This window comes from Mizuhopecten yessoensis, unplaced genomic scaffold (genome assembly GCF_002113885.1).
Source record: "Mizuhopecten yessoensis strain PY_sf001 unplaced genomic scaffold, ASM211388v2 scaffold10299, whole genome shotgun sequence".
NCBI lineage: Eukaryota > Metazoa > Mollusca > Bivalvia > Pectinida > Pectinidae > Mizuhopecten > Mizuhopecten yessoensis.
In genome coordinates this window covers 15,841-26,925 of record NW_018408477.1, presented here as the reverse complement: position 1 = coordinate 26,925, position 11,085 = coordinate 15,841, and the positions used below count along the sequence as shown (strand labels likewise).

The window sequence follows — 11,085 nt, the reverse complement described above, 5'->3', positions numbered from 1 at the left end:
CTGTAATCGTCACACTTTACACCCCCCACACTGTACAGCCCCGTCCTGTAATTGTCACACTGCCCAGTCCTGTAATCGTCATAATGTACAGCCCCGTCCTGTAATCGTCACAAGCTAGTCCCAGTCTATAATAGCCACAATGAACATTCCCGTCCTGTAATCGTCAGACTAAACACCCCCCACACTGTACAGCCCCGTCCTGTAATTGTCACACTGTACAGTCCCGTCCTGTAATCGTCACAAGCTAGTTCAAGTCTATAATCGCCACAATGAACACTCCCGTCCTGTAATCGTCACACTAAACAGCCCCCACACTGTACAGTCCCGTCCTGTATTTGTCACACAGTACAGTCGCGCTCTGTAATTGTCATAAAGTACAGCCCCGTCCTGTAATCGTCACAAGCTAGTCCCAGTCTATAATCGCCACAATGAACACTCCCGTCCTGTTATCTTCACACTAAACAGCCCCCAAACTGTACAGTCCCGTCCCGTAATCGTCATACTGTAAAGTCCCGTCCTGTATGGTCCCAACCTGTAATCGTCACATTATACAGCCCCAACACTGTACAGCCCCGTCCTGTAATTGTCACACTGTACAGCCCCGTCCTGTAATCGTCACACTTTACACCCCCCACACTGTACAGCCCCGTCCTGTAATTGTCACACTGTACAGTCCCGTCCTGTAATCGTCATAATGTACAGCCCCGCCCTGTAATTGTCACACTGTACAGTCCCGTCCTGTAATCGTCATAATATACAGCCCCGCCCTGTAATCGTCATAATGTACAGCCCCGTCCTGTAATCGTCACACTATACAGCCCCAAAACACTGTACAGCCCCGTCCTGCTATTGTCACACTGTACAGCCCCGTCCTCTAATCGTCACACTATACAGCCCCACACTGTACAGCCCCGTCCTGTAATTGTCACACTATACAGCCCCGTCCTGTAATCGTCATAATGTACACTCCCGTCCTGTAATCGTCACACTATACAGCCCCAAAACACTGTACAGCCCCGTCCTGTTATTGTCACACTGTACAGCCCCGTCCTGTAATCGTCATAATGTACAGCCCCGTCCTGTAATCGTCACACTATACAGCCCCCACAATGAACACTCACGTCCTGTAATCGTCACACTATACAGCCCCCACACTGTACAGCCCCGTCCTGTTATTGTCACACTGTACAGCTCACACTATAAAGCCCCCACATTGTACAGCCCCGTCCTGTAATTGTCACACTATACAGCCCCGTCCTGTAATCGTCATAATGTACAGCCCCGCCCTGTAATTGTCACACTGTACAGCCCCGTCCTGTAATCGTCAATATGTACAGCCCCAGTCTATAATCGCAACAATGAACACTCCCGTCCTGTAATCGTCACACTATACAGCCCCAACACTGTAGAGCCCCGTCCTGTAATCGTCACACTATACAACCCCCACACTGTACAGCCCCGCCCTGTAATTGTCACACTGTACAGTCCCGTCCTGTAATCGTCATAATATACAGCCCCGCCCTGTAATCGTCATAATGTACAGCCCCGTCCTGTAATTGTCACACTGTACAGCCCCGTCCTGTAATCGTAATAATGTACAGCCCCGTCCTGTAATCGTCACAACCTAGTCCAACAGCCTGAAATCGCAACAATGAACACTCCCGTCCTGTAATCGTCACACTATACAGCCCCAAAACACTGTACAGCCCCGTCCTGTTATTGTCACACTGTACAGCTCACACTATAAAGCCCCCACATTGTACAGCCCCGTCCTGTAATTGTCACACTGTACAGTCCCGTCCTGTAATCGTCATAATGTACAGCCCCGTCCTGTAATCGTCACACTATACAGCCCCCACACTGTACAGCCCCGTCCAGTAATCGTCATAATGTACAGCCCCGTCCTGTAATTGTCACACTGTACAGCCCCGTCCTGTAATCGTCAATATGTACAGCCCTGTCCTGTTAACGTCACAAGCAAATCCCAGTCCATAATCGCCACAATGAACACTACTGTCATGTAATCGTCACACTATACAGGCTCCCAAACTGTACAGCCCCGTCCTGTTATTGTCTCACTGTACAGCCCCGTCCTGTAATCGTCACAAGTTAGTCCCAGTCTTTAATCGTCACAATGATTACTCCCGTCCTGTTATCGTCACACTATACAGCCCCCACACTGTACAGCCCCGTCCTGTTATTGTCACACTGGACAGCCCCATCCTGTAATTGTCACACTGTACAACCCAGTCCTGTAATCGTCATAATGTACAGCCCCATCCTGTAATCGTCACAAGCTAGTACCAGTCTATAATCGCCACAATGAACACTCCCGTCCTGTTATCGTCAAACTATACAGCCCCCATACTGTACATTCCCGTCCCGTAATCGTCATACTGTATAGTCCCGTCCTGTATAGTCCAAACCTGTAATCGTCACACTATACAGCCCCCACACTGTACAGCCCCGTCCTGTTATTGTCACACTGTACAGCCCCGTGCGCTAATCCTCACACTATACTGCCCCCACACTTTACAGTCCCGTCCTGTAATTGTCACACTGTACAGTCCCGTCCTGTAATCGTCATAATGTACAGCTTTGTCCTGTAATCGCCACACAATACAGCCCCCACACTGTACAGCCCCGTCCTGTTATTGTCACACTGTACAGCCCCGTGCGCTAATCCTCACACTATACTGCCCCCACACTTTACAGTCCCGTCCTGTAATTGTCACACTGTACAGCCCCGTCCAGTAATCATCATAATGTACAGCCCTGTCCTGTAATCGTCACAAGCTAGTCCCAGTCTATTATCGCCACAATGAACACTCCCGTCCTGTAATCGTCACTATACAGCCCCCACTCTGTACAGCCCCGTCCTGTAATCGTCATAATGTACAGCCCCGTCCTGTAATCGTCACAAGCTAGTCCCACAGTCTGAAATCGCAACAATGAACACTCCTGTCCTGTAATCGTCACACTATACAGCCCCCACACTGTACAGCCCTGTCCTGTAATCGTCAAACTAAACAGCCCCCAAACTGTACAGCCCCGTCCTGTAATTGTCACACTGTACACCCCGTCCTGTAACATGGAGTCACGGTGGCGGGCAAAAAATACACCACCGCGAAACGTTGGAATCGTATGCCTCCACGCGGTGTGTAGTGTATGAATTTTAAAGATGTTAGTTTAAGTGTTGGGTTAGAGTACTAATTGCGGTTGAAAGTTTGCATTCAATGAATAAAAAACCGTTTCGGGTGATGTATGTCATTAATTAGCAATGTAAGGGTTATACTTTTTGTCTACCGCAACTGTTATTTATATATTTATGATGGACCACTTCCATTGCGACGTGGCAGGAAGTCCAAGCAAGGTCTTGATCGTCTGTGGGGAAGACACTTTTCTTTCCATAGTGTGTCAAAATTCAACGAATGTGTAGGACGCAATCCAAAGGGAAAAAAAATGTAATGGTCACAAAAGAAAAACAAAAGGCCTATCGGCCTTATATCTCAACTGAACAACAGGTCGGATGATTATTACTTAACTTGTGACCACTGACACTAGGACTCATACTTATACTTATTAAACACTGTTTAACATGTCTATCTTGTGACCACTGACACTAGGACTTATAGTTATAAAACATTGTACAATATGAATTTTGAAGTATGATGACTAACTCATTTTAAAGATGTTAGTTTAAGTGTTAGGTTAGAGTACTAATTGCGGTTGATAATTTGCATTCAATGAATGAAGAACCGTTTCGGGATATGTATGTCATTAATTAGCAATGTAAGGGTTATACTTTTTTCATCTTACTGGTGTCTACCGCAATTGTTATTTATAAAACATTGTACATAGGGAATGGCAAACTATTCCAAAATGAAGTAGTACAACCCTTATTACTGGAAATCTCTGATGGACCACGTCCATTGCGACGTGGCAGGAAGTCCAAGCAAGGTCTGGATCGTCTGTAGGGAAGACACTTCCCTCCCCATAATGTGTCCAAATTCAACCCGAGGAATCGTCTTCATCAATAATGTGTAGGATGCAATACAAAGGCAAAACAGGTCGTGTGATTATTACTCTAAACCTAAAGCAACATATTACATGTAAGTATTTGAATTTTCTTTTAAATTCTTTATGATATATTACAATATGTAGTCAGAGTAATACATATACTTATGGTCATTTAATCCTTTCTTTGGAAATTACTATTTGTGGCTATTGCAAATTTGTTAAGGGTCATATGTCAAATTGCAGATATGATTACACAGCAGGTATATGTTAATGATCAATATATAGGTCACAGGTCAAATAAGTCACCAGTTTCAATCAATTAATAATGTTTACTTTTCATTTGACGTTTTATTACAATGTCAAGCTATGTCAAAGGTCATTGTATAAGTCACCAAAGGTCATAAGGGTCAAATACTTTTTAGTAAGTCATCAATGTCAATCAATATTGTATACTGTTCATATGCACATCTTATTTCCCTGGGTATGACCCCTAACAGCAAAAACTCGCCTGTTTACACCTATAATGTACATGAAACTTGAGGGAAAATTACATAAGATTTTCCACCATTTAGATGATGAGACATTGGGATCATTGGGATCATTTAGAGAGTGTTCTAAATTTTGTATATATCGATCTTTGGCTTCATTTCTGATGTTCTTAAAATTTGCCCAATGCTCTGGATTATTGGTCTGTATTGATATTTTATAGATTATATTCCTCTGTCTTAGTTTTAACCTTATCTCGTTTGACATCCATGGCATATCATTTGGTCCGATAGTAATTTTCTTTATAGGTATACAGTCATCTATAGCTTTAATTGTAGCATCAACAAGTACAGTATTAAAACCATTTACATCTTGTTATCAATCATTTGATTCATGTTGATAACATCAGCATTATTATACAGGAGATTTTTTTTTAATATGCATGTTGTCTAAATACAGAGTAAGAAACACTGAAGTTGATTACAGAGTGATCACTACAGATTGGAGGAGTTACAATTACATTTTAAACAATAGTATCAATTGAGGAAGAAGAAGTTATTCTTGTAGGATATTTAACATAATTGTACAGATTATATTTTGTTAGAAGTCGTTTTAAACGAGAGTTTGGCTGAAAAAACTGTGAAAACCGTAAAAATATGTTTAGTATTCATTGTATTGGTGATAAAAATGATGTCTCAAATTACCGTCCAATTTCTATTCCTTCATGTTTCAGTAAAATATTAGAAAAAATAATTTTAAATCATTTTTATAATCATTTTCTGGAATTGATATACTCCTGGCGACTCTACTGTTTATCAATTATTATCCATGTATACTTCTATTATACAAAAACTTGACGAAGGACTTGAAATTAGATCAATATTTTGTGATGGAAGCAAGGCATTTGAGCGTGTCTGGCATCCTAGCTTATTATTTAAACTTGAAAAATATGATATTAAAGGAAATGTCCTTAATTGGTTTAAATATTACTTAACTAATCGCAAACATAGAGTGATAACAGAAGGCCTTCTTCTCATCATAATAGGTAAGTGCTGGTGTCCCCCAGGGATCAGTCCTCGGTCCGTTTCTATTTCTGATTGATGTAAATGATATTACTGAATGTATAACAAATGAGAAACGAATATTTGCCGATGATACATCTCTTTTTAAGGTGATACAAACTACTCCACTAGGTGCAGTCAATAGTCTATCCAGTGATCTTAAACATGAAGATATATGGTCTAAGAAATGGCACATCAATTGTAATCCTACTAAAACGGAATCTTTCACTTTTACTCGGAAAAGAAATATAATATCTCCTGATATCATTTTTCGAAATTGAACTGCAGCAAATGTGTCAACAGATCAACATCTTGGTGTATTTTTTTCTGAAGACGGTAAGTGGCATCACCATACCACCTTTATTTATAATAAAGCGTATATACGTATAAATTCATTGAAATCCGTAACAAGCAAAACTCGGACAACAATATGAATGAAAATGGCCACCATATTGGTGACATTTACTTTATTAATATTAATACAACCACACAAGGGCTCTTAGCATAAAATCAATAATATATGGAAATTATATGAAAAATTAAATAACCCAGTAGCTGCCACCACACACGCATGGCAGCCACTACTAAAAACTATAACAGCTAGCCCAAGTGGGGTTGCCAAAAAACGCCAAACATTGGTCAATGGTGGGGTTGCCAAACCCATCTTTACATGATTACTGCGAGCCGGCTGCCCCAACCCTGTTAATTAGGGGAGGTAGGTTTACCCAATGCTCTGACCAGTCGGCAAGTGTTGTCTCACTTCAACATAAACTTCAGGTTACAAAAATCATACACATCTAATCATAAAATCAATAATATATGGGAAATGATATGCTAGCCCAAGTAGGGTTGCCAAAAAAGGAAGAAATATTGAAGAAAATAAACGACTAATTCAAGATATCCTAGAATACTGATCAAAAATTCCAGTTATAACGCTTAGCAATTATGAAAAAGCATCTGGAGCAAAAATAAATCACCAAAAATCAAAATGTATGTACATAGGTATTTGGAAACAAAGACCACCAAAATATGATAAAATAATATGTGTACAAAATATAAAAGCGCTAGGAATAACTCATGGTTACAATATTAATCAAGACTCACTATGGGAAACTAAAAAACATAGAATAAAAGCAATGATTGCTTTATGGGAAAAACGAAACCTTTCTTTCGAGGAAAAATACTTAATATAAAAACGTAAGACAGCTCGAACATTCATACCCCTAACCCTTACAAAAATTTCTGACAAGGTGTAAATAATCAAAATAATCAAAATGAATACTTCACTCTCTGATAACCAACTCGCAATATGAAGTTAGTCTTGTTTACAGTCGAACTATCACTGAGCTATACTAGTAGGGCTGCTAGCAGCCGTATGGTCACCCCCGCAGGCGAGTTGCAAAAATGATCTATGCCCTCATCACTTTAATTTTGTCCCGGATTTGTTGGGTTGTATAATGCTTGAGGGAGTTGCCCAACTTCTCCCGGATGGCAGACATCCGGAGGCTTGTCCCAATGGCATTCCCAAACCTCTCCCTGAGCTGGCCCTCCTCTGCCGCCGTCCAGCCGGCTCTCCTTTTAGAAGCTGGAAAAGTATAATATTCTCCAGGTAAATACACGGTTGACGCTACAGAAGCAATCACATGATAATTTACATAGTAGAATAAAGGAAGGAATATATTAAATATTTCACATCGCGACAAGAATTTTGACAACATTATATGTATCAACATTGACTGGGAATCCTTAAGCCATTTCATCTACTCGGGGCATAGTACGCTATACCTATACGAAAAGGATAGGGTTAGATAGTACACCGATATGCCTGGACAGGGCATATAAATGACATCATAGGTGAAAAGTATTACCATAAATTGCTGTAGGGTTGGAAGCTGGTGTGGAGTCTTGGGCTAGAAAAGAAAAATAGTCACGAGTTGTAAAGAAAACGACGACACTGCTCCCGTTACATCAAAGATAAATAATTTATTCTTTAAAGGGAACTGTAATCCGTCTCTAACCATAGAATGTTTTCGTCAAGTATACACGCTAGCACCCTTTATTTTTGTGTGCTTTGTAAATATCATCTTCATTGTTTTTGACATCATAGGTGAGAATAATTACCACATAGATCTTCTGGAGCGGCCTCGGAGGTCTCTGTGATGTCTTGCTCTAGAAAGGAACAAATAGTCACAAGGTGGAAATTAACAAACAAATCGACGATACCAATACTGCTCCTGTATATCAGAGATAAATAATTTATTCCATAGAGAAACTGTAATCCGTGTCTAACCGTAAAATGTTTTCGTAAAGTTTACACGCTAGCACCCTCTAACGTTCGTGTGCTTTAAGTATCATATAGGTGAGAATAATTACCACATAGAGCTTCAGAAGCGGCCTCGGAGGTCTCTGTGATGTCTTGTTCTAAAAAGGAACAAATAGTCACAAGGTGTAAATTAACAAACAAATCGACGATACCAATACTGCTACCGTATATCAGAGATACCTTATTTATTCTATAGAGAAACTGTAATCCGTGTCTAACCAAAAATTGTTTTCGTAAGTATATACGCTAGCACCCCCTACCTTTTGTTTGCTTTGTAAAGATAAAAGTTTATGCAGTATGAGAATTCTGTATTTAGTTGAAAAAAAAAGATTACAAAGCCGAAATCTAAGGAAATTCTATGTTTGTTTCGTACGCAACTCAAACGAGTTACCATGAGTCAGAATGTTGTCCCAGGTATACCCACGCAATAATAGCTATGGACAATGTCTCGAATGTATATGAACGTAGCATAACATAGCGACCTACCTGTGTGACCAGGGGAATGAGGGTCTGTTCCACAGATTACCTGGCCTGTTCCTGGCCCGGTTGCGGCTTCTGGCCTTAGAGCTGTCGATCCTCGAGCTAGAAGAGAACGATAGACAAAAGCTGTAAATAAACAAACCGACCTAACCAATCCTGTTCTTGTCACGTCAGAGATAAATAATTGATTCTATAAGGAAACCGTAATCCGGTTCGTTCCTTGAAATATTTTCCAGACTGTGTTGCCATTGGCAGATGCATTCTGGTCCGTCTAAATAATCATATGAATGATCGGGATGGAACAAAGTCAGATAACTCAGAATTAAAGAGTGCCAGTATCCCAACAAAGTAACTTACCAACATTGAGAAAAGAGTAGGCCTCTCTGGCCTGATCCTCCTTCTGCTGGAGAATGTAATACCTCTCCTGTGTAGACTGTGAGTGAGACATATGCCCGGCAACTGTTTTCCTGACAGATTCGGGATATTTGCTGATCTGTGAAGTATAACAACTATTAGTTGTGATTGGCACTATAACAGAAATCCCCCATAAGACCCCTGAAGTAGGAAAAGATCATAAATTTGATTGAAACTTGTCAATATTAAATTTTACCACATCAGTCGTCTCTTTAGGGTAGCCATTGTTGTTTCATCAGAAAATGGACATCACCATTAGTTTTCTAGTTTGCGGCCATTTTTTAAGGAGTAAAATGGAAGTTGCAGTTGTGTTTATAGTGTCACGATACATCAAAATCGAACAATATCTAAAGTTCGACCAATCAGAAATATCCAGTTGGCGGCAATTTTGTTTATTGAACCTCATTGTTTTGTTTCTGATGTCAGAAAACACATGTATGCCAACTCTCCTAACCTTAAGAATCGGACAATATATAAATTTCAACCAATCAGAAGCCCCCCTTTGGCGGCAATTTTGAGTAAAAAAACCTCACAATTGTGTTTCTGAAGTCAGATTTCCCCTATGTTACACTTTATATCAAAATCGGACAATATCTTGTCAAAAGATGTAGATGGGTGTTACGGTCAGATATAAACCTGGTTAATGCCAACAAAATAAAAAGAATCACTAAAATTCAATAATTTATTATAACAATAAATAGCTACAAGTATGCCATAATGTAAAAAATTAAAATAAAAGGCAACGTTACACGATTAGCTCTTACTCTAAATATCAACGATTTCTATATACACCCAGACATTTAGTTTTCTGCTATATAATCCTTGGTTACAAAGTTCAAAGGCAATAAAAACACAGGAACGTTCAAAATACGATCGGCAATTGCGAGGAAATATTGATAATAAATAGATATTTTACCACAGTGGCGGCGAATTGTCGCAGGCTAGTGGCTGACACCGGACGGTCCCAGCCAACTAGCTGCCCACATCTTTCTAGATCTTGGCAGACGGTGGAGCTCGTCATTTGACGCCCACTCGATGTAAGAAAAAAGAACTCCTCCCCTTCGGGGGTCGGCCTCCATCCCTTGAACCGTTCCATGAGCCCCTCGACCTCCCTGTCAACCACGATGTGGGCGTCTCCATATGTTTTTGAAGTTTTATGCGTCTTCACCTTCAAAAAAAGATATACTTGCAGCAACGAGAACATAACACAAAGTAAGCAGCTGTTAGCTGTTTATGGATTGAACCTCTATAAAGACGGTTAAATCAGGTGTCTCAGGTGGGTAAGATCTCAGACAAGAAATGTGTCTGTTGATGATTTCTTCTCTGGTCAAGAAGTGGTTGTTAGGAGGATTGTCTGTAACGGTGCCAATGCTCGGCTCTTTTTGTAAGGCAATTGTTGTATTACGTTTTGGACACAGACACAATGAACAGAGATGGAAAAATGCAGACCTGTACACGTTTGCTGTTCCTTCTTAAAGGGTTAGGGTTACGATGATGCTACTGTTATACTACGGTAATACTACGGTATAACTACGGAAATTGTTCGGGAGTATGACGCAAACGGCATGGTAATGGTAAGCAAATGGTACGGTTATGCTGCTGGTGACGCTTTGAAAATGCTTGGATATTACGAATAATTTATAAGGTTTTTATAAAAAGCGGAATGTGCTTTGATTTTGTAAGATATGACGATACCAGTATTACTTGGAAGTTTCATGCTAGAGTATATGTGGATCAGAATAGTTCCACGTAGACAATGTTAATTTTGAGCAAATGTCAGATTGTAATATTATTATCAAATACAAGTTAATAGAGGTGATTCTTTTAGCGGTTAATATGTACAGTTACAGTGCGATTATGTTTTACGGTAGAATGGTTTGTACTTATTATACATGATCTTATACGTGTGAAGGTGAACAGGTGAAAAGTCGTGACGCCTCGGGGCAGGAGTTAATTTCTTAAACTAAATCTAAAAACAAAGCAGTTACCTTGATAATACTTAATCCATCTTGGGATCGTCTTCCGTCGAATCCCTCAACCATGATGTTCGTGATGGCCCCACACCTCTGGCCGTTTGCAATCAGGAGCATGAATATAAGCATACTTCTGATGGCAATATACTTCTCCTGACAGGGCTCTGGTTCTGTCAAGAGCAGCTCCTGCAGAGAAGCAAAAGCCATCAGGATCTGCTGCACCTTTTCCGCTGGTATGAGGTTGTCTGTACAAATAAATGTTATTGCAGGAGTCATAGATTAAATGTTGAATCATATAAGGACTCACGCAACTAAATCAGCCAATTAA

The 11,085-nt window shown here is 40.3% G+C and overlaps 1 protein-coding gene across 1 annotated transcript; it reads right to left on the bottom strand.

Annotated features, from left to right (window-relative positions):
- Positions 1–6,071: 6,071 nt before the first annotated feature.
- Positions 6,072–10,992, bottom strand: LOC110460027. Its single transcript, XM_021512726.1, has 8 exons — positions 10,773–10,992; positions 9,701–9,952; positions 8,728–8,863; positions 8,377–8,472; positions 7,941–7,988; positions 7,689–7,736; positions 7,436–7,477; positions 6,072–7,152 (listed from the first exon to the last, which is right to left on the bottom strand). The coding sequence occupies exons 1-8, from the start codon at positions 10,962–10,964 to the stop codon at positions 6,977–6,979; spliced, it is 990 nt and encodes a 329-aa protein (XP_021368401.1). The 5' UTR covers positions 10,965–10,992; the 3' UTR covers positions 6,072–6,976.
- Positions 10,993–11,085: the final 93 nt, after the last annotated feature.